The sequence below is a fragment of the Rousettus aegyptiacus genome, unplaced genomic scaffold, assembly GCF_014176215.1.
Source record: "Rousettus aegyptiacus isolate mRouAeg1 unplaced genomic scaffold, mRouAeg1.p scaffold_m13_p_10, whole genome shotgun sequence".
Classification (NCBI taxonomy): domain Eukaryota; kingdom Metazoa; phylum Chordata; class Mammalia; order Chiroptera; family Pteropodidae; genus Rousettus; species Rousettus aegyptiacus.
The window spans coordinates 53,941,515-53,967,288 of NW_023416285.1; the positions used below are offsets into that span (position 1 = coordinate 53,941,515).

At 35.0% G+C, this 25,774-nt stretch overlaps 1 protein-coding gene across 1 annotated transcript; it reads left to right on the forward strand.

Moving 5' to 3' along the window:
• Nucleotides 1–217: 217 nt before the first annotated feature.
• On the forward strand, nt 218–22,182 carry LOC107499311 (UDP-glucuronosyltransferase 2B31). Its single transcript, XM_016123369.2, has 6 exons — nt 218–982; nt 2,032–2,180; nt 12,280–12,411; nt 14,221–14,308; nt 15,169–15,388; nt 18,655–22,182. Exons 1-6 carry the CDS (start codon nt 259–261, stop codon nt 18,932–18,934), a joined length of 1,593 nt encoding a protein of 530 aa, XP_015978855.2. The 5' UTR covers nt 218–258; the 3' UTR covers nt 18,935–22,182.
• Nucleotides 22,183–25,774: the final 3,592 nt, after the last annotated feature.

The following is a 25,774-nucleotide window of genomic DNA, read 5'->3' on the forward strand; positions in this document are numbered from 1 at the left end:
AAACATGTTTCTATAAACAAAGAGGTCATCTACTTTGTTTTTTCTACTTGTCATAAGAATACTCTGACTACTCATATACTTGGAAAGTTATATTTTAACTTTCTGATTCATTTCTCCTTGTAGATAAGCATAGACTTTGAAAGTTTATATATTTACTTTGAAAGTTATATTTTAACTTTATGACTGTTTTCTCCTTATACTTAAGCATAAACTTTGAAAAAAATAGCAATTTGAAAAGAAGTTTTGCAATCCACCAGGATGTCTAAGAAATGGATTTCAGTTCTTCTGCTGCTACAGCTGAGTTGTTATTTTAGCCCAACGAGTTGTGGAAAGGTGCTAGTGTGGCCCACAGAATATAGCCATTGGCTCAATATGAAGGCAATCCTGGATGAACTTGTCCAGAGAGGTCATGAAGTGGTTGTTCTGACGTCTTCAGATTCCATCTTTATGGATTCCAATAAATCATCTGCTATTAAATTTGAGATTTATACTACACCTTTAAAAAAAGATGATTTTTTGTGTCTTTTTGAGACTATGCTCAATAAATGGATATATGATCTGCCAAAAGAGACATTTTGGACATATGTTCCACAAATGGAAAAATCATTTCGTAAATATTATGAGATTATTATACAGCTCTGTAGAGCTGTCATTCTGAACAAGAAACTTATGACAAAACTACAAGAATCAAGATTTGATGTCGTTCTTGCAGATGCCGTTGGACCCTGTGGTGAGCTATTGGCTGAGATGTTTCAAATACCTTTCGTGTACAGTCTTCGCTTCTCAATGGGCTTTGCATTTGAAAAGTATATTGGAGAACTTCCACTCCCTCCATCCTACATACCCGTTACCATGTCACAATTAAGAGATAAAATGACATTCATGGAGAGAGTAAAAAATATGTTATATGTGCTTTATTTTGACTTATGGTTTCAAGTACTTGATGAGAAGAAATGGGATCAGTTTTACAGCGAAGTTCTAGGTAAGTCACATTTTTAGGTATTAGCATGAAGTTGTTACTTTCCTTGTGCCTTGGAAGGCAAATCTGTATAAATATTAAGTCAGAGGAATTTGTCTTTAATAAGTGAAAAGAAGTAAAATTACAATATGATTTCTCAGTCCCAAAAATATTATGGAAATGCTCGATTTATAGGGTCATTGAGGAATTGTTTCCTCTTGTGTAGCTTAGTTTTATTTAAAAACTAAACTATTTTGCCATTATACCTGAGGGATTCCTTCACATTACAGAGAGATGGTGACTCGATTCCACACTCAAGAACCTATAATTTAAGGTGTCTATTTCACATTCCTTCACTAAGTACAAATAATCTGTTCAAAGACCTGAGATTTTGTCAAAGAGTGGATATATAAGAAATTAAAGTATATTTTATAAAAACTGTTCCTTTATTAAAGACAAAATGACCAAAATTAAGAGTAAGCACATATATTACCATACTTTATGAAAATTTTCCAGCCATTATTTGCAAACATTTTTATTAATGTACCAATATTATTAAGCTGCTAACATGAACCAAATGCAGTAATAACATAAAGAATTGAGCCACAGTCTCAAAATCCCATAGTTTACTTTGAAAATCTAGGATCAACAGAACAGCTTGCTAAATTATGGAGTTTAGACTAAGTACTCTAGAGAAAACTATTTCCATGGTTATGGTAGCGTTAATTGATTGAGAAGTCAAAATCTTTGTTTACATTTGCATCTGTTAGTTGTATAGCTTATAAACAAATGCACGTTTAATTCTAGAATGTATTAGTTTTAATCATTTTTTATAATCACAAATGTATTGAAGTGATTTAGAAAGACTTACATTTTGTACATGTATGTCATTTATATATATATGAAATATGAAATACCATGTACATTGAATGCATATATTTGTATTATCAAACACAGACACTTTAAACATCTTTGACTACATTATTACAAGTTCCTTTCAGAAAATTATCTAGTAAATACTTATTACAACATTCTCATTTTCTCTGCCTTTTATTTGTTTCCTTTCCCTTCAGGAAGACCCACTACATTATATGAAACAATGAGGAAAGCTGATCTGTGGCTCATTCGAACTTATTGGGATTTGGAATATCCTCACCCGCTATTGCCACATTTTGAATTTGTTGGAGGACTTCATTGCAAACCTGCTAAACCCCTCCCTAAGGTAAACCTATTCATGGTTGTTTTGCTTGGTTTACTTTGCATTTTCAATAGGAATCATTCTGTGTTACTCATTCGGAATGTCTGGTCACACCGATATAGAGGTGAGAATCTGGGTAAAGTGACCTGCCAATTAGATAATCATATATTTCTGTCTATTACAAGGAACCAAATTTCATTATCATTACAGAATAAAGTGTTATACTTGGGAGACTTTGGAAATAGCATCAGTGAAATTAAGGCCTCTATTATTCAATGCATAAGAATGTATTAGCAATTAATTCAAAGAATAATTTTTAAGTAACTAGCATATTTCGGGGTACCCAGAGAAGCAGAATAGACATAGTTTTTGCCCACACACCAGATGTTCTACTTGGAAAGTCAGAATATAAGCAAGTAATAAAAACCATGTGGAAAGTATTACAATAAAGAAAAAACATAATGCCACTATACTGCAGGAGAACATCCCATGGGAGTGGATGGATCATAATACCTCAGGAGTGACGACTCAATCAGCCATAAGCAAGCATAAACATCTTGTTTTTGTCCCCTTGAACAACAAAAATTTGGCATCTATCCATAAACAAAAGTACCTCTGTGAAAGTTTGGGAATCCAGTATCATGTGCCAAGAGGCCCAGGAAAAGTCTTTCCCACCTGTGCACTACGTAATAGGCGGAAAGGCTCTAGTACTGGTTGTGATACCTACAGGAGATTATGAATTGGTTCTAGCCCCTCATGGCTGCAGTCTAGCAGCACCTACAGTCCTCTGACTTGGGCAGTCGCCTATGGATCAGAGAGCCTTTGTGGAAGTGCAGGATTCCAGAGGAGAAGTGTGAATGCGTTCGTGTGGGTGAGATGAAGGCTTGACTTTGCCAGCATCACGGCTCCTCTAAGGCAGCACCATTTAGGGCTAAAAGACCTGATTTCTCCTGCAGGACAAAGGGAGAGCCAGCAAGGAGATGCCCAGCTCATTCTCCCACACAGCATTCAAATATTAAATTAAGAGCTCAGTGACTGGAGGAAGGGGACAGATTAAAAGAGTGGCATATAAGATTCCCAGGGGGGCATTAAAGTGACATGGTTTTTCCCACATTCTGGACTCCATCAGGAAACCAGACAACAAACCATGAAGAAAACTCCTCCTGCAGATCTTCCCAACTGGCCTGTGGGCACCAACAGTGCACTGTGTTTCAAACCCACACTTCTTTCCCTCTGCTGCCAGCATTCTGTACCTGCCACCAAGGACAGCAGAAAGAGCGAGATTTGATAGAAGTATAGGGAACATGAGCAGAAAGCAGGCAAGTGTTTGCCGGCAGGGAACTTGAGCTGTAGCACCACCTTCAGGAAAACAAAAAGGAGGCTATCAGCATATAGCCTGGTGTATTGTAGTGTGTTGAAAAGACAAACAGGCTAAAGAATTCTGTAAGAAGGAGCAAGAAGCATGGAACAGATATGTTCATACGAGGTCTGAGAAAGCCTTATCTATAGCAGAATTGACAAAAGGCATTTTGACCCTGAAAGTAGTTAGTAGAGATTGCAGTAGGTGACTGCTCATTCAAACGCAAAAAAAAAAAAAGCAATGCAAAACACCCAAGAACACGAAAATGCAAGAAAATGTGAAATCAGTAAATTTTACAACAATCCTCCAGTAACCTAATACAGACATACAGATGACTTACCTGATTTAAAGAAAAAAAAAATAGCTGTTTTAAGAAAATTCAATGATTTAAGAAAATTCAAAAAAATTCAAAATATAAGAATCCTTGTGCAGTGTTGGTAGGAGTGTAAATTTTGTGCAGCTATTGTGGAAATCGGTATGAAGGTTCTTCAAGAAATTAAAATTGGAGCTACCATATGATCCAGTAATCTCACTTTTGGGTGTCTATGCAAAAGTAAGAAAAACAGAATATCAAAAATATATACACAATACCATGTTTATCGCAGCATTATTCACAATTGCCAATAAGTGGAAACAACTTGTCTGTCAACAGATGAATGGATAAAGAAGATATGAAGTACACCATGCGTGTGTACTTCATACACACACACACACACACACACACACACAAGAATATTCAACAATGAGAAAGAAGAGAATCTTGCCATTTGGGACAACATAGATGGACCTTTACAGCATTATGCTAAGTGAGATAAGTCACACTGAAAGACAAATAATATATGACATCAATTATATGTGGAAACTAAAAAAGGCAAACTCATAGAAACAGAAGGTAGAATGGTGGTTGCCATGGTCTTGTAAAAGGGGGTGGGGGAGATTAAGAAAATGTTAGTCAAAAGGTACAAACTTGCAATGCGAAAGTGATTAAGTTCTAGAGGTAAAATGCACAGCATAGTGATTATAGTCAACAATATTATATACTTGAAAGTTTCTGGAGACTAGATCTTAATTGTTCTCATAAAACACACACACACACACACACACACACGTATATATGAAAAAGAATTATATGGCCTATTGGAAGTGTTTGCTAATGCTAATAATTTTGTTGCAATATATAGATAAATCAACTCAGCACAAACACCCAAACTTAAAAAATGTTGTATGTCAATTATATCTCAATTTTGTTAAAGAAAAGAAGCATGAGATGGTTAGGATAAGAAAGTAAACTTTTTGTAGGGGGTTAAGTCATTATTTTGCAACAAGAAAGAAAAAAAAGACAATTTAAAACAGAAGGACCAGTTGGGAAGGGGGAGACAAATATGAGGTTTGGACTGATATTTATGAAACTTCTGGCCCTTAACATATTTCTGTTTTGTGGGGATGGGGGGGGGAGGCACGGTGGAAGGTGGGGGTTGGGTGAGAGTTGGTGTAGAAAGCACATTGAGCAATCAGGAATTTTTCTGGTACAGAAAGTAATACAATTTAAAAAGCAACAAGGATCAGGGACCACAAATCAAGAAAATTCTGAAACAATTCCAGGTGATCATGACTTCACCAGGAACTTTATATAGTTTGAACTAAGCTACTCAAGAGGGTGACCAGATAGATCTTTGCTACAGAAAGCCCTGCTATAACTCTCTGTGGAGCTGGTGCTCCCTGGGGGACTTGGTGAGGTGATGATGAGGGCCCCTCAGAGCCACTTATAGATAGCACATTCTACTAGGACATCCATTTGGTAATATAACTTTACAGCAAAAGGTGACACATATAAACAAACCAGAAATATAGTCACTCAAGTAATTATATAAGTACATTTCTGGATTATAAATAAGAATCTTGGGGCTAGTTCATAGAAATTCAAGACACTAATACCAAACTCATTAGTTACAAGGATTCACCCAGCCTATAAAAAGAGATTTAGGGAGAGGGATCTAAGGTGTTAGCATAAGACCCTGAACTCACACCTTCCCATGAACACATCGACTATACACCTACATGTAGACCAATTTCTCCTAGAGAACAACTAAGGGTTGATCAAACAGCTTCTGCACAACAAATAAGATAGAGAGGGACTACATAGAAAAGGCTGGGGAACCACAAGAACTCTCCAGACTCTGTGGGAATTTTGGGGGACTGGAAGTGCCAGTGAGCCCCATTTTGTGTGTTCCTTCTCCACATAGACAACATGGGCAAGAATGTGGTTCGAGTGCTCTGGTCAACCTCCAAGGCCACCACAGCATGCCCTAGGCCTCCTGCCCCATACCTACACCAGGCTCAGGCAGCCAAGCTGCCATGGCATCAATGCAGCCACGTGCCCCTGGCTGCTCCAAACCTCACCAGCCAGCCTAGCAAGGTGTCCCCGGAGCTGTGCACCATGGGAAACCTGGCTCGTGTCTGCCCCAACTCTGGCTAGCCTGTCTGCTAGGGCACACCTAGTGCCTCAAGCAACCACTTTGACCCTAGCCAGCCTGCCAAAGCTACCTAGAATATGTAGCTTTCACAGAGGTTGTTCCTATTTAAGGCCACTCTACCAAGTTTAGGAGAGGTTACTGTTTCACCTAATTTATAGAAACAAATTCAGAAAGTAAAACAAATGAGGAGACTGAGGAATATGTTCCAAATGAAAGTACAAATAAAACCCCGGGTGGGTGTGGGTCCTAAAGAAACAAAGATAAGTAATTTGCCTGATAAAATATTCAGTATAATGGTCATAAGAATGCTCGCTAAATATGACAGAAGAATAGAGGAATACAGTGAAAACATTAACAAAGAGTTAGAAAATACAAAAAAAAAAAAAAGAGAGAGAACCAATCAGAAATGAAGAATAGAATAACTGAAGTAAAAAAATATACTGAAGGGAGTCTGCAGCAGATTAAATAATAGGAAAGAATGGATTAGTACCTTGGAAGAAAAAATAGTAAAAATCACAAAATCAGAACAGAAAAAAAAAGAATTTTAAAAAACGAGAAGAGTTTAAGAGATCTCTGGAACATTGGATGAACTAATGTTTGCATTACAGGAGTCCCAGAAGGAAAAGACAGTGAGAAAAGGGCAAAAACCTATTTGAAGATATAATGGCTGAAAATTCTCCTAACCTGAGGAAGGAAACAGATATCTAGGTCTAGGAAGATCAGAGAGTTCCAAACAAGACGAACTGAAAGATCCACACCAAGATATATTATAATCAAAAGAACAAAAAATAAAGGTAAAGAGAGAATCTTGAAGGCAGTAAGAGGAAAACAACTAGTCACATGCAAGGACAGCATCCTAAACCTATCACCTAATTTCTCAGAAGAAATGTTACAGGCCAGAAGGTAACAAAGAATATATTTAAAGTGCTAAGGGGATAGAATCTACAACCTAGAATGCTCTATCAGGCAAGGTTCATTCAGAACTGAAGGAGAGATAATTTTCCAAACAAGCAAAATTAAAGGACTTCATTACCAATAAACCAGCTTTACAAGAAATAGTAAAAGGACTTCTACCAGAAGAACAGAAAGGCCATAACCAGAAATAATAAAATATAAAAAATTTTAAAATCTCACTGGTAAATCAAATATATAATAAACACAGTGGATAAGCTATTTAACAAGATAGTATGAAGGTTCGAAAGACAAAGGTAGCAACTTAACTATAACTATGATAAGTATTTAGAGAATACATAACAATAAAAAATGTAAATATGATGCCAAAAACATAAAACATGGAGAGGTGAGTATAAATGCAGCTCTTCTGAATGCCTTCTAACATAAATGTATAACAGCTTAAAACATACTATTATAGATATAGATCAGTATATGTGAACGCTGGTAACCACGAACCACAATCTACAAAAAATACCTACAAAATAAAGAGAAAGAAACAAACAAACCAAAAAAAAAAAAAAAACCAATAAACAAAACCAGGATACTGCGAGGAGGTATAAAAAAGAAAAGGAACAAAACCTAGCAAAAAAAAAAAAAAAAAACAACCAAAAAAACAATTAACGAAATGGCAATAGGTACATTCTTATCAATAATTGCTTTAAATAAAAATGGACTAACTACTCTAATAAAAAGACAGAGTGTGACTGAATGGATAAAAAAATTAAAAGAATAATAATAATAATAATAAGACCTATCTATATGCTGCCTACAAGAGACTCACCTCAGATTAAAAGATGCACATAGACCGAGAGTGAATGGATGGAGAAAGATATACCATGCAAATAAAACTGGGATAGCAATACTCATATCAGACAAAATAGACTTTAAAACAAAGACAGTAAAAAAAGACAAAAAAAGCCATTACATAATGATAAAGGGGTCAATGCAACAAAAGGATATAGCATTTGTAACTATCTATGTACTCAATATAGGATCACCTAAATTTTTAAAGCAAATATTAACAGACATAAAGGGAGAAGTTGACAGGTTATAATAATAGTAGTGGACTCTTAACAACCAACTTACATCAAAGGATACATTATCCAGACAGAAAAATCAATAAGGAAACAATGGCCTTAAACATCACTTTGACCAGATGCACTAGAATATTTTATCCGAAAATTGAAGCATATATATTCTTTTCAAAGGCACATGAAATATTCTTTAGAATAGATCACATGTTAGGTCACAAAACAAGTCTCAATAGATTCAAGAAGATTTAAATGATATCAAGCATATTTTCTGACAGCAACGGTATGAAATTAGAAATTATAAGAAAATAATTTAAAAACCAAAGATGTGGAAACTAAGCAAGATTCTACTAAACAATGAGTAAGTCGAATTGGAAATCAAACAGCACTACAAAAAACTACATGGAGACAAATGAAAATGAAAATGCAACTTTCCCAAATTTATGAAATGCAGCAATAGCAGTTCTAAGAGGGAAATTCATAGTGATACAGGCCTACTTAAAAAAAAAAAAAAATCCCAAATAAATAATCTAACTTTACACTAAATAGAAAAGAAAAAAATAAATAAAAGCCCCAATAAGTGGGAAAAAAAGAAATGATAAAGATCAGAGTGAAAATAGAGACTAAAAAACAAAAAACAAAAAAGACCATTGAAAGTAAGAGTTGCCTTCTGAAAAGACAAACAAAATTGATAAATCTTTAGCCAGACTTATGGAGAAAAAAAAGAAAGAAAGCCCAAATAAATAAAATTATAAATAACAGAGCAGAAGTTATAACCAACATTATAGGAACACAAAGGATTGTAAAAGAATATTATGAACAATTTTATGCCAACAAAGTAGATAACCTAAAAGAAATAAATTTCAAGAAACATACAACCTTCCAAGACTAAACCAGGAAGAAACAAAAATCTAAATACGTCAATTCTTAGCAAAAAAAAAAACAAAAAAAAATGAAGCAGTGATGAAAACACTCCCAACAAACAAAAGTCCAACACCACATTATCTCATGGGTTTATTTTATTAATATTTAATTCTACCAAACAATTAATACCTATCCTTCTCAAAACATTTTTTTAATTGAAGAGGAAATAACACTTGTTTTATGAAGCCAGCCAGCATTACCCTGACAGAAAAAGCAAAGACACTATAAAAACAGAAAATTACAAGCCAATATCCCTGCTGAACATAGACTCAAATATTCTCAACAGAAAACTAGCATTAGAAGTTTGATAGGGATTACATCGGATCTGTGGATTGTTTTGGGCAGTATAGACATTTTAACAAAGTTAATTCTTCAAATCCGTGGACACAGTATATCTTTCCATTTCTTTATGGGACTTAAATGTAAGACCAGAAATCATAAAACTCCCAGAAGAAAACACAGGCAATAAACTTTGGACACTGGTCTTAGCGATTTTATTTTGGATGTCTCCTTGGGCAAAGGCAACAAAATCAAAAATAAGTAAATGAATTACATTAAAGTAAAACACTTCTGCTCAGTGAAGAAAACAATCAACAAAATGAGAACCAATCTACAGAATGGGAGAAGTTGTATGCAAATGATATTTCCCATAAGTTCCATATATGTGGAACTCATACAACCTAACATAAAAAAAAGGACAATCTGATGAAAAAGTGGGCAGAGGATCTAAAGAGACATTTCTCCAAAGACATACAGATAGCCAACAGACATATGAAAAGATGCTCAGCATCGCTAATTATCAGGGAAATGCAACTTAAAACCACAATGAGATATCACCTCACTCCTGTCAGAATGACTATTATCAAAAAGTCAGCAAATAAAAAAGTGTTGGCAAGATTGTGGAGTAAAGCGCATCTGATCTCAGAAGCTAAGCAGTGACGGGCCTGGTTAGTACTTGAATGGAAGACCACCTAGGAAGACTGGATGCTGTAGCATTGAAAAATAATAATAATAATTTTTAAAAAATTGTGGAGTAAAGGAAACTCTCAGGCACTGTGGCAGGATTGTAAATTGGTGCAGCCACAATGGAAAACAGAATGGAGGTTCCTCAAAAAATTAAGAACAGAACTACCCAGCAGTTCCACTTCTGGGTACTTACTAGAAGAAAACAACCACTCATTCAGAAAGATATATGCACCCTAATGTTCACTGCAACATTGTTCACAATACCTAAGAGATGGAAGCAACTTAGGTTTCTGTTGATAGAAAAATGAATAAAATAGATGTGATATACATATCTGTGTATATGTGTATATACATATATATGTATGTATATATACACATATATTTATCTATACATATACATGTATATGTATAGATACATATACACACACATATATACATATACAATGGAATATTACTCATAAAAAATGATATCTTGCCAAATGCAACAAAATAAATGAACCTAGAGGGTACTATGCTATGTTAAATAAATCAAACAGAAAAAGAAATATATCGTATGATTTCATTCATATGTATAATCTAAAACAACAACAACAATAACAACAAAGCCAAACAGACTCATAAGTACAAAGAGCAAACTGATGGTCGCCAGAGAGGTGGGGGGAGGAATGGAGGAAAAAAGTGAAGAGGAATAAGAGGTACAAGCTTCTAGTCATAAACGAGTCATGTGAATGTAATATGCAGCATACAGAATATAGTTAAAAACACACCTTTGTTTAGTGACATGATTACTAGATTTATCATGGTTATCACATGATGGTGTGATGAATAAATGTCAAATCCCTATTTTGTACATTGTACACCTGAAATTAATATAATGTAGTATACCAACTATACTTTAATTAATTTTTTAAGTGCCTTAGGGGAGAGCTTGGGAAACTCTGACAAAGATTAAGGTAAGGTATAAATTATTATAGAGCTGAGCAAAGAAAGATATATAGTCGTCCCAATCATAATAAACTTTTTCTTATTACTCATAGTCAAAGAAATACTAATGACTAAACTAAGATAATTCTCCAGAAAACCTGCTGGAAATAAGCACATTTAGTAGAACTAGAACAATAAAAAATTTATGGTGAGTTAAGATCCTGCCATGCAGCTTCATTCCAAGAATATGGGGCATTAATAACATTATAAATGAAGAGTCTGGATATAATATTGTCGAAGAGCATTTCCTGTTCAACACTGTGCACTGGCTCTACTCCTTTCTTACTTATACACAAACACACACACATACACACACGTTTGCATGAATATATATAATAGAGAAATTCAAGCTCATATGAATCATATCCTCCAAAGGAACTGAGGGATTTGGTCTGTTAAAAATAGTCACCGATAAAAACAAAACAGAGTTTCCTCAAAAATTAAAAACAGAATTACCATTTGGTTCAGCCATGCCACTTCTGGGTATATGGCTGAATGACATTAGGATCCTGGTGAAATATTTTCACATCCACCTTCATAGTAATACTATTTACAAGAGCCAAAAGACGGAAGCAACCCAAGGGTGCATGAATGGATGAATCAATAAACAAAATATGTCATTTACACACAGTGCAATATTGTGTGTTATGTACCTGCGAGTCACCTCCAACTCCTGACAACCTTATGAGTGATGTTCACAAAATCCTAGCCACAGCAGCCCTATTCAGTTCCTTTAGACTCAAGCCTATGGTTTCTTTCATGCAGTCAATCCATTTCATATTTGATCTTTCTCTTTCCTGCCGCCTTCTTTTTTTCTCAGCATTAATGTCTTTTCCAAAGCCCCCTGCTTCCTCATGATGTGCCTGAAGAATGAGAGCACCAATTTTGTCCTTTTCGCCTCCAGCAGTATTTCAGGCTTCAGGGTATTTGTAGAGGACTATTAGCCCTAAAACTGAAAGAAATTCTAACACATGCTATATCATAGCTGAATCTTAAGGACATTTTGTTAAGTAAAATAGGTCACTCACAAAAAGACAAAGACTGTATGGTTCCCCTTATGTAAGGTATGTAGACTAGTTAAATCCATAGAAACGGAAAGTAAAATGATAGCTGTAAGGGACTAGTAAATGGGGGAAATGGAAAACTACAGTATAATGAATACCGTTCCAATTGGCAAGGAGGAAAAGTCCTGGATACAGATTGCACAATAGTGAAAATATATATACTATACTGAAATGTACACTTAAGAATGGTTATGATGGTGAACTTTATGCCATGTGTATTTTACCACAATTTAAAAAAATAGGCACTACACCAATCATCCTTGAGAATACTTGGTTTTCTCTCTAGTTTGTAACAATTCTTTTGACAGTATTTACTGTGCTGTTGCCACTTTTTTTGTGGTGGAACAAACTCTTTTTTTTTCACAGGAAATGGAAGAATTCGCACAGAGCTCTGGAGAAAATGGTATCGTGGTGTTTTCTCTGGGGTCAATGGTCAAGAACGTAACAGAAGAAAGAGCTAATGTGATTGCATCAGCCCTTGCCCAGATTCCACAAAAGGTTAGAGAAGGTGCTTTAGAGTACACTACTATTTAATGAGCATATTAAACTCTGTAAAGGGTTTGTTGCAGAAATTTCCTGCATGAAAGCTTAACTATTATGATAGTTCCAATTTGCCTCAGATATCAATTTAAAACCAAAATATACATGTCGGGTGCTAAAGAAATGCAGAGAGTGTTTTTGATTGACAGTAATTTTGGTATCAAAATTGTGAGCACAGAGAAGTACATTTAAGAGATACCCTGTGAAATATGGTATTACAATGGTATTGTAGGCAGGTATAATAGATATTACTGAATTCTGTCCAGTCATTTGTTCCTTTTCCTTGCAAGATTCCTGAGGGAATTGTAGACACTAGAAGTTCTCATGCGGTTTAGACTTACTAGTAATCCAAGCAGGCCTCTCTTACTTCCCCCTGAACTTTGAAATTGGCCTATGCCTTGTGTTATTCAGAGAAAGGATGTCCAGAGCTTTCCAAGCTGCATCCAGGTACTCAAGCTAGCCACGATGGTTTAGAGAAAGAGAAAAACTCCCTGGAGGGCTAGGCCCTGCCAAAGTCTGAAGCAAGAAGGCATCAAAAAAAGGGTGAAGGTGGGTTCAGCTTTATAAAATATGGCCCCTCAATAACTCTCCTCTGACCCATCAGAATAGTAACTGTCCTTGACTGAAGCAGGAGAAGGGACTATAAACAGGAGTCAACCAGAAGCAAGCCTAGCATGGGACAGTTTCAGATATCTCATTCTCCATAAAATATGATAGTAAATTATTTCTAATATATAAAATACACTTGGAGTTTGGGTATTTTTGAACCACTTTTTAATTTCCTAACTGACGGAGCTTTCTCCTATCAGCTATGCCAGTTTGCTGAAAACCTGAAAACACTTGAACATTGACATAGCAAATAGATATGAACCATTAATAAACTAGATCCAGCTTGTGAAATTGCTTAGGAATTCCCAAATCTGGATCTAATTATGGTTCTGGGCTTGGAAAAGCCTTGGCCATTGATGATTAATTAACTATATTAACCAGTGCTGTCAGTGTACTGTAGCACATCGGAAAGTGTTAACTATGAGTTGAATAAAATTTAGCATCATCATAATATTTGAACTTTTTCAATAGCTATACTTTTATTTATGAAGTGCCAATGGGCTCTTCTCGTCTACATTTTAGGAATTTTCAAACCTAGCTAAAGTGATAAGACTGGAGTCATGTGAAAATGAATCATGTGAAAACTAAAAGAAGTTAAACATATTTATAAAGCAGAAATTATTATTATTAATAAACTATTAAATATTACAATAATTTAATTCTCTCAAATAGCTGATTGCATTGATTTTGTAAATCAAAAATGAAAAACTCTAATAAAATAAATTTTGGAACTAGTGGATATAAGCACACAACAGAATAACATTAAATCTGGAAGATGGGAGCTAGTATAATAAATAGTTAAAACAAAATAAATGTGCAGATTATTACTAACTTGCTACTGTTTTATGCACTAAAATTATATGACTATCTAAATATTTTCCATGCTCGAATTGATCATTGATAATCTAATTTGTCTAACCCATAAGTGTGAAACATCGTGATTGCATTCATCCCAGACTGAATATAAAAGTAAGTACACGTAATACGAGTATACTTCTTATATCAGTGTTTTATTGATTCTTATCATGTAATATCTCTGGTCCTCATTTCCTTATTTATAATATGTAAGGAGTTTAATTAGATGCCTCTTAATCCATTCGAATCTAACATGCTATAATTTTGGAATATGACTCGTAACTTATTTTCTTACCCTACCAGGTTATATGGAGATTTGATGGCAAAAAACCAGACACCTTAGGGCCAAATACTCGACTCTATAAATGGATTCCCCAGAATGATCTTCTTGGTAAGACTCTGGAAAACACGGAAGTGAGAGTTAATCTGACAAGAGTGATAAACAGTTCATGAGGAAAAAAAATTATTGAACATTTTTTATTAAAAACCTCAAAAATAAAAATTAACTTCCTTATATATATTTTCCAGGCCTCGAGGAAAAGAATAAGATAAAATGGATGGCATTTTTGTACAGTTGCATTCCTTATAGCGAGAAACAAAATATCTTTATTTCATATGTAATTACCTATCACGGAGACTATTCTAACACTTTCTGGATTGGCACTCTGTCTCTTAATTCTCTCTTTACTTCAATCCTTTCTTTCAGCCTGGGAGTGTATCAGAGGTCACTGAAAAATAACCTCTCCTCTTTTATTACTAGTGCCCTCTATTTTCTACAGAAAAAAAATCCCTGATCTTTTTTATTAAGCGAAAATACATTTTTTGATAGAGTATAGCCTATCCTTTCTCTGATTCCTTGTCACCAACATCATACTTCCTGCTGCCTTGGCAGACTACTTATCAGACTCAGAGACTTCACTATTTCACTAAAAAAATATATTCAACATGCCCACCACTTTTTTCTTGTTTGCAAACACTTTTTTTACTCCAATTTGTCTCATTTATCCATTGGTAACTTGTATTCATTTTTCAGGTCACAAGAAACACACCAATCTTCTATGCAGCCTTCACTATCTCTCCAATAGACTTATGTGCCTCTTCCTTTGATTTCTAAGAGACATTTTAATGCAGTCTGAAGTGTATACTCTTCTGTTATCTAAATACACTGTCTCTTTCAATACCTTATATTGCCCTACACTCATTTTATTCTGATTTATAATTAATAATTTGCTGAAATTCACCCAATCCTAGGTCATCCAAAAACCAAAGCCTTTATAACTCATGGTGGAACCAACGGCATCTATGAGGCGATCTACCATGGAATCCCCATGATTGGCATTCCTTTGTTTGCGGATCAAGCTGATAACATCAGTCGCATGCAGGCCAAAGGAGCAGGTGTCATAGTGGACTTTCAAACAATATCTAGTACAGATTTGCTCAAGGCATTGAAGACAGTCATTTATGACCCCTCGTGAGTATCGCAATTTTTTCATACGTTCTCTTGTTAACAGTGTGATATTCATCCTAATTTTGAAATTAATATGATTTAACCCATCTTAAACCCATTTTTATTTTTAGTCAGACATTTGTTTCAAAGTTTCATTGTAACATCATTGATTTAATAAGTAACCAACTAGTGCAATGATTTTCTACACACACACTCACAAAATGTAAAGTTATGTAGGTTGTTGTAAAAAACACATTTAAAAAATAGAATAGAACCATTGGAAAAAGAACTAGAAGAAATATCATAAATTAAATCAATTCATGACCCAGAATTTCTGAAATTATCTTTTTGCTCAGAATGGACTTTATCATTATTTTAACCATTTTGTAACAACATATAACTCATATACCATAAAATTCACCTGTTTAAAGTATAAAATTTAAATATATGTAGTATGTTTACAGAGCTATGAAACCATCATCATAATATAAATTTAGGACATTTTGATCATCCTGAAATGGAAATGTCATATGTCTTAGAATTCACATCTCATTACATCCCCCTACACACACCACACACACACTCTCTCTCTCTCTCTCTCTCTCTCTCTCTCTCTCTCTCTCTCAAGCAACCATTAATCAACTTTATGTCTCTATGGATTAACCTTTCTGGGCATTGCATATAAATTAAATCATACAAGATATGGTCTTTCGCAACTGGCTTAATTCATGTAGCATAATGTTTGAGTTTCTTCCCTGTTGTAGATTTGTATTGCTAAATCATATTTTATGATATGAATGTAGCATGTTTATTTAGTCATCTATCCATTTAGAGGCAGTTTAATCATTTCTACGTTTGGCTACTATGAATAATGCATTCTGTTTTTGTGTGAACATATGCTTTCATCCATTTGGGTAGATATCTACAAATGAATTCTGGGTCATATAGTAACTTTATGATGAACTGCCAAACTGAGGTCTAAAGAAATTGAACCATTTTATACTCCTATCAGCTGTGTATGAGGATTCCACTCTGCACATCATTGTGAATACTTGTTATCATTGCCTTTTTTATTACAGGTATCCTAGCAGGTGTGAAGTAGTCTCTCCTTGTAGTGTTGATGAACATTTCTCTTATAGCCAAAGATGTCGAGCATCTATTCTTGCGTTTATTAGCCTTTCATCTATCTTACCTGGAGAATTGTCTACTTCAATGCTTTGCCAATTTTTAATTGGCTTGTCTTCTCATTATTGGATTGTAAGAATTCTTTATATATAAAACATACAAATGCTTTATCAGATATTTGATTTGCAAATACTTCCTCCATTTTAGTGGGCTGACTTTCACTCTCTTATTGGTGTCATTTTTAGCAGAACACGTTTTAATTTTGATAAAATAACTCTTTAATAATTAAATTTTTCCATACTGCAAAAGAAAATAACTTTATGGAATTTGTAGTACCTAGCACAGCGACTACCGATTATTATCAAGAAGAAAGCAGTAGAACAATTGGATTAAAAAATACTTTTAAAGGAGGCAAGAAAGAATAAAGAAAGAAGAAGAAGGTTGGACAAGTATACAAATAGAACATTTTAAAAGACATTTCTCAATAATATAGGAAAAGTTGAAAAAATAATAGATACAGAAAATATTTGTAGAATATATACGTAAGTTTTTAATCTGTTTAAATGTAACTTTTTATCTATGTATCTATCTATGTATAAATAAATATAGTCCACAGGCACCCTAGAAGCACCCCATTCCTAGACTCTTTCACTATTCCCTTTCCCACATGAAATGATGGGAAAATATTTTTCAAGTGCATGTAAATTTATTAATGAAATTGATCATATATGCTGTAGCATAAACCAAGATGTAGTATCTGAAAATTTCCATATCATAAAGAGTATGTTGTCTGGACAGACTAGAATTAAGTTAGAAATCATTAAAAAAAATTACTAAAAAAATCTCCAAATTTTGAAAATTAAGCAATACATTTCTAAATAATTCAGCATTGACCAAGAAATCATAATCATGCATGCACCTTCTCATCAATTCCACTTCTAGGTATATATGCAATAGAAATGCATAAATATGTAATCCAAAAAGCATATGTATAAAAGAATGTTTATAACAGCATTAGTAGGAATAGCCAAAAGTTATTAACCATCTAAATGTCCATTAGTTATTACATTAAGAGATAATTTATGGTGTTGTCATATAATGAAATACTATGTAGTAAAGGAATTAACATGCAACTGCTACAGAAAAGACAAAAACAAATGAGCATATATTAAATTACTCCAATATATAAATAAGAAAAACTAATTTATGGTATTAAAGGTCAGGATAGTAGTTAATTTGAGGAAGAGAGTAGTGAAAGGGTCCAGGAATGGGATGCTTCTGTGTAGCTTGTGGAATCTTTTATCAATATCTGGATAGTGGGTATACTGGTATTTTTGTATCATGATAATTTTCTTGCTAATTTTGAAATTTTGAGCTGACCACTTAGTATATATGCATTTTTCTTATATATTTCATACATGAATTGCAGGTATACTTTACCAAAGGTATTGTATTTAGATATTCTAGGAATCAAATGGTAAATATACATATATACATATATACATATACACACATATATATGTGTGTATATATGTATACACATATATATGTGTGTATATGTATATATATATATGTGTGTGTGTATGTATATGATAGAAGAGGTTGCCAGGGGGTCTGTTCATGTAAGGTCCTACAGGGCAAAGGATAGATTTGGATTTTATTCTAAACGTGATGAAAATCCAGATAGAAATTTTGAGCAGGCGAGTGTCTTAATTTGATTTTTCTTTTTTTAAAAAATTATTCTGACTAGAGGACCAAAAATAAACAGTAGAGTTATGAAGAGAAGAGCAGAAGCATAGAGACAGTGAGGAAGCATTTCTCCTGCCATGACACAATTCCTCTTTAAAACTTTAAGAACATTATACTAAATATTCATCTCCATCTTCTAACATATAGCGTATTGAGTGACTCCTATCATTTCCTCTGCCAAAAAAGATTTTAACTTTCCCATCTTATCTTCCATCTTCACTTTTTCAAATTTTTGTAAATCAGCAAATTCCAATTTAGAAGTCAAACTTTCTTGAGACCCAAATAAAAATATACTACTACTTCTATAATTCTAAGGCATGTATTTTAAAGTATTTGACAAAAACCTTTCATGGGTTTAAATTGCTTAGGCAAATTATCTTCCTGTCATTGTTCACATCTTTATGCTTCTCAATTAGCTATAAAGAGAATGCTATGAAATTATCAAGAATTCACCATGAGCAGCCAATGAAACCTCTGGATCGAGCAGTCTTCTGGATCGAGTTTGTCATGCGCCACAAAGGAGCCAAACACCTGCGGCCAGCCTCCTACAACCTAAACTGGTTCCAGTACCACTCTTTGGATGTGATTGGGTTCCTGCTGGCCTGCGTGACAACTGCTGTATTTGTCACCACAAAATTTTGCCTGTTTTGTTGTCATAAGTTTGCTAAAACAGGAAGGAAGGAAAAAAGCCAGTAATTGTATGTGAGTCCTGAAGCTGGCATGTCTCACAGATGGGACTCTTCTAGTTTATTCCACCAAGAAGAAATTGTGATGTAAAAGCTCCTTTCCTCCTGTGACACAACAATTTTTCACAATTTAGCTTCTCAGATCAAAATTTGTTTTCAAGTGATGTACTACCTGTTTGAGTTAGAAATATTTCATTCCAAAGAGGAAAAAATGGAGGAAATTTAAACATTACGAACTACATAAGTTTAGATTGAAATTTACCATTTTGATTTAAAGCGGTACCAAAAAAAGTTATTGAGTGTAAAGTGTTTCACATATCGGGCACAGATGGACACAAAAACATTAAGACGTCTATTTGCAGCATCCATATTATTCTAACTTCATTTTGGTGCACAATTGTGTGGCTTAACTGTTGCAAAGGAAACCATTTAATCATCAGAATTCTACAGATAGATTCATCCTTCCTTTCCATTTTGAGAGACCAGTAATGCCCCTTGGTTTTTACTGTGCATCCAGCCTCGGTATCACTTGTTACCTAAAGACACAGCAAGTCATTTGCCTTCAACCAGTTTAACTCATTTCTCAGTGGAGTGTTTGTTGATTTAGAAATACAACAATTGCTACTTGCTTCCTATTATGAAATTAAGCTATTTGTGAGTCTTCGATTTCACAAACTAATTCTCTTTTTCTCATGACCGTTAAAAATATTCATCTGGTTACTTTCAGTCTCATATTCAGCCTTCGATAATGAACGTAAATTCTCAATCGTGTGTTATGATAATAACAAAAAAAAATTATTCTAATGGGACTTATTGAATTTTCATTCTTTCCAAATATATTTGAATATATATAAAGAAGTATATATATTCTTCCAAAACAAGACACAGCATCACTTAGCTACTTACAGATATAGTGTGAAATTCAATGTGTTTGTTGAACACAATTTAAAATAATTCCATATAATCATACTAGATCAGCATGTCTCATTCTTTTGTCTCTTTCTTCAGGAAACTATTGCCCCATTCCTCCCACAACTCTTCTGGATAAACACTAATTTTTTTGTTATTACAAAAAATAATATAGTTATCATGTTCATCAAATCTAGGCACACTATGACTGACATAATCAGAAACAATGAGAATGCGAAAATGACAATAATATTATGGAAAATGGGTAAATCGAATCAAAAAAATCTAAAGGCCCTCCTGAAAACTGTACACCAGCACAGCACTTTATGATCAAAATGGTCTAGAGTAGGAAAAGGATTTACTGGCCTTTATTGGGCAAGAAGATCACTATCAAAGTCTTACAACCAATATTCTCCAGATTAAGGCATGAAATCTATTTTAAAAACAAATTAAAACTTTGATGCTTGGGGAATTACAGAAAAAAATTTACCACAGAATTTTCCATGCAACTTCTCTAGATAGTTGCCACATTTAAAAGGAAAAATAGAACTAATATAATGTTATAGTATATAATATTATTCAATCATGTATTTAGGTTTAAATAATTTACCTCAAATCTATCCTGCAGCATAGATAACAGGAAAAGTACTGGTATTCATTTTATAATGAAAGCTACTACAAATCCCCAAGAAAAAGTCAAACAGTCCAAACTCCATCTATGAAAATAGATGAAGACTATAAACTGGAAATTCACAGAAGTAAAAGGGTCAATCACATAAAAGATGACAAAGGTCACTGGTGCTTTGGGAAATGAAAAGTAAGTCATTAAGTTATTTTCCTATAAGTAATTTGCCAAATAATCCAGTAAAACTAATTTTGAGAAAATATAATGAGGAAATGCCCTAGGCCTCAGCTTCCCTACCAGAGAAATGCAGATAAACTAAATGATATTAACTACCTGCTGAAAGGATGTAGGTGTCAACATTGTAAATCAGTAAAAAATAGTTGCAATATATAGAAAATGTAATCTTCATTATCCTTTAAATGAATAGAAAATTTTCTACAATGATTTTGATCTTCACAAGAGTTACTTAATATAGTTTTTCCTTTGTGGCCTTAAAGAGGACAGTAGCAGCAATGGCTCTAAGGCAAGGCGGGTATCCCCAAGCCACAGTGTCCAGCTGCTGACCTTAATATCTTCAGGGTCTGTTTGGGGCTGGACACCCCAAGGGCATTCCCTTCCTTTTAGGAATACCAGGTGCTGTAGGTGTTAAAATTAAAAAAAAAAAAAATCCAACCTTTTCATTTACCGAAAGCTAAAAGGAAATCTGATCATGGGGATGCCCAAGAACTGGTGGGTTTATTTAGGTCTCCTGTAAAGCTTTAAAGGCTGTCATCCTATTCTTCCCATAAAATTCAGGAATGTCATTCTTTAGCAAAACACACAGAGATTTGGCCATGAGAGAGAGAGATTTGGCAATAGCCAACCAGTCCAAGAAAATCTCCCAACTGATACTTAGTTTGGACCTTGGGAAACTTACACCACCATGAAGACTCTCTGGATTCAAGTGTAGTTCTTGTTTTGATATTAGATATTTTAAATAACGGACCTGTGTTTGGACAAATTGCAATTTTTCTTTAGAGAACTTATGTTTCCTTAAAGCCAAAAGTTGTAACTGGTAGATGCTTCTTCCAATGAGGAGACCTCATAAGAAGAGCAAAGAAGGAAATCATCTGCTCATTGCAACAAGGTAGAACCTTTAGGGAACGTCATGTCATCCAAATCAGTTTTCTGCAAAATTAGAGGGGGTTTCAGTAAAACGCTAAGGCATTACTGTCCAGGTAAATTGTTTTCCTTCCCAAGTGAAGGCAAAAAGGTATTGGCTAGTTTCATCAAATAAACTACTAAATAATGCACTGCATAAATCGATTAAAGAATTTACTTCCAGTTTGGATAGATGCTAGCAGTGTATACTGTTAGGAACAACAGGGTGTCGAGGGATAACAAGGTTGCTTATTGTTCGGAGGTTCCAGACAAACCTCTACTCTCATCTTTCCAGCTTCCTCACAGATAAAATAGGAGTGTTAGCAGGACTAGTGCAAGGATTAAGAAAGCCCTGAGTTATGTAATTTTCTATTATGGGTTTTATACCATGAAGGGCCTCTTACAAGACAGTGATTAATTCTAGGAAGAAGTTTTGAAGAATCGATTTCAATTTTCTAGGAGATGCACTGTGGATTCTGCCAACACCAGTTGAAGATTTTGCCCATAAAGAAGATGGAAGTTGAGGAGCATTTGAGATCTTGCTCCCTAGCATATTTGGCTCAAATAAACTCATAAAAATTCTCTACAGGTTTGGACGTTTCTTACATCAACATTTACTTGGTGTTGTACAACGGGATTCCAAAGCAGCCCACCCAGGACCACCCTGCACACCTGTATGCAGCGCTAGGTACCAGCAAGGGTCCATTGTGTCCCATCGGCTTGTTTACATAGGGTGAGCTGGGATGAGCTTCCTTTGGAATTTCAGGCCTCCATGCTTTAAGTAGCAGGCCATGAGCTTATTTGAGCTGTTCTTAGAAAACCCTTGATATGGATAGGGTTGAGATAACCCGGGGGGTGGGAGGGTGTTGCTGTTTTTAATTTTGGCATTTTAGTTTGATCTTTGCTGGTTAAATGAGACACTGAACTCTTTCTTTGGCTATCAAAGAGAAAGCACATTTACTTCCCCAACCTGAATAGCCAATGGGGTGATGATAGCTGTTCAGATCCCTGAACTTGGAGTGGTGTGGATGGGTGCTGGGAGTTGTCCAGTGCAGTAGAATGGCAGATCTCAAAGAGGCTGATGGGAGCCTGAGGGAGAATGGCAGGGTGCCCTCGAAGAAAGGGGCCCGTGCTTTTCTCTGGGTCACAATTCCGGTTGCATCCAGTAATCGGATATTCTTAAGTGACTACGAATCTTTGTGGGGTTGCTTAAGGAAAAATTTCTTCTAGAGCATATAATGATCCTCCTACAGGGATATCCATCGCCTTTGGCTGGTCTGGAGACGTGCATGTGAGGGCTGGTTTTCTATAGAGTATGTTCAGGCTCTACAGATATCACAATCAGCGATGGAAATTGTGCCTCTGAGACCAACAAACCACAACAATCAGCCTCCCATTTATGACTAACATGGTTCAGATGAGGATCCTTCGATACTTCTAAATTAATTTTTACAAGTACGATTAGAAAAAGCAGGCTATAAAATTAGGCAAAAATCAATGGAAAAAAAAAAACTATAGAGACTGTCTCAGAACTTTAAGAGTTGAAATGATATGTGTAAAAGTATTTACAAGGAAAGAAAGAGAGAGAAAATATTTAGATAAATAGATCAACCTGTGATGTTATTTTGCTATCAACCCAGTCCTTTGAGCTATTAAAAATGACTGTCCCTATTTTAAAAGGGGTAAGGCATTTGGACATGACTTCTGAAGGACACATAAATTGTAAAAGGGCTCCAAAACAAAATTTGGATCCGACTGTTCTGTTCGTGTATGTTTGTGTCTATATATGTAAATGTGAGATAATTTCCTACCTTCAGATGCTATTATTAAAATTAATTTAAAGGCAAGCACTTGTAAGAATTGGGTATGCTAAAAAACTCAGAATATAGAAACCAGTTCTTATGCTTTTCAAGTTCACATGATCTAAGATTAATCTTTAATAAATAAAAGCTAAAATTTGTTGGTTTAAGTAAAATAAATATGTCTTTATTTGGCCTGGGTTTTACAAAAATAAGTCCATGTTAATAATTGACTTTTACGTTTATGAAAAATATTTCTAGAGGTTATAAAATGCCCAAGCTAAAAAAACTAATTGATTACTTCTTAGTTTTCATTAGACATGGAGGTTTTAAGGGTTAAAATCTCAATATAAGTAGGAATAACTTTGTGGTGTTTCAGAAGTGCTCGTGAAACACCTCAAAGAATTTGAAATTTCATGGAAAACATTGAAAATGAATGATGACAACTTCTAGGGTATATCGTATGGGTAAATAATGGCTGTAAATTAAATGAATACTTGGGGCTGAGGAAAACCCAAGACAACCACTTTGTTCTTCTCTGCTCCTTGGCTCCCCTGGATTTTTGGGTTTTTGTATTCATTCGTGCATCACTGTGCATTTAAGTTGGACTTAGATGAAGGAATTTATGAGCTGACATTTCTGAAAGAGGGCTTACACTATCGCCAAGGTTTGATAGTCACTTCGAGAAAATACTAAGTTGGTAGCCACTTCCTTTCATGGAAAGCTCTCAGGGGACAGACTTTAGACATTGTTGGTTGGAAAGGACACCAAATAAAAGAGCCTCATTGGAAGAGGCCTTATCGGGCACCTTACCACAGACATCTACTCCTGCCTACAAACAGCAAAGACTTCTCAAGGATGAGACGATGCCGACTCTAGAGGAGGATGGCTATCCCAGGTCATCAATAAGGCCTATGTATTTATAGATTGGTATTAAACTCAATCGATTTGACCGTTTTTCTTTACCTGTCTGCTAATGATATTAGTCATAATAATAGTTATACCTGTTCTTTGAATTTTTCTATTTAGTCAAACTATTTATGATTACTGAACATGTATAAAATATTAAAATTCTTTTCATAGTTTTAATAGTTCACAGGATAGAAAGGATCCGGAGTATTATTTTCTGCTACAAAAGCCATAGACATGACAGTCTTCCATTTACCTACTCTTCCTGTTCTGGGAAAATTCAGCCTCAACTCAGATCCCATGGTTATGGTATTACTGCATCCTTCATGGTCCACAAGATGAAGTCATTCCTGAGACTTCCTAGGAGTGAGCCTTCCTAGTACTGTGAGACTACACTATCTGACCAAAAGATTGGTCATCAATACATCCTTTGGATTGATTGATGACCAAAAGAGGAGACTGTGGGCAAAAAAGGGGTTTTATGGAAAACAACCTCACAGGGTGACCTGATCGTAAATCCTTAACTGGGCAGGTCATGGTGGGTAGCCATGTCCCAAGCCTGTAAATTCTTTAGTGAAAGGTTTTGAGCCAGCCCTATTGTTATGGGGCCTCTAGGCTGACAAACTTTTGAAATAAGGACCTACCCTCAAGAAAACACATTATGCTATTAACTCTTCTGTAATCCAATTCCTGCGTTGCTTTTTCCCACCTCCATGTACTCTTTCTTATGTTCTCTCCTTCATTTAAAATCCATAAAAGAAGCTAAAACACTGTCATTCTCTGGAGCATTGAAGATCTTGCTCCCAAGCATATGTCATTTGTTTGGTTCAAATAAGCTCTTACAAAAGTTCTCAGAGAGAGAGAGAGAGAGAGAGAGAGAGAGAGAGAGAGAGAGAGAGAGAGAGATGGCAGTTGTTCCGATAAGAGCAACTGATCAGTGCCAGATTTAGCTATTGTACTATCAAAAATGGTTGGCCATTCTGACAGTTACTATCAAATTCTAAGATTATTTCCCCCTTTCAGGAGAGGGAAGTTCTAGCACGATACCTCTCTAGGAAATCTCAGCCTAATAAATGAACAAGGACAGAAGAACTAAGGAGAAAACAAGGTGTCTCTCTTAAAAGGCCTAGGCAAAAAGAAATAGGTTCAGAGACATGAACCTGTTGAGGTTTATTTGAAAATTCTGTTATCTGAATTGTTCTATTCCTCCAGGGCAGGGTCTGTTTTATAACAGAAGAATTAAACACCAAGAATGTAGCACCAGCGTCAATAAGGATAGAGATAGTTTTTTTAAACTAATTTAAAGAGAAGTTTCTTCCGGCCAATTAAAAGGAAGGATTGGGAAAAGTCCTTGCTGTTCCCCAAAGCCCCATTGTTGGGAATTAAGAAGACCTTGGGAAGGCTGCTTATATGGCTGAGAGCATCTGAAGTGCTTAACTTACGGCAGTTCCCATTTCCAATGTTCTGG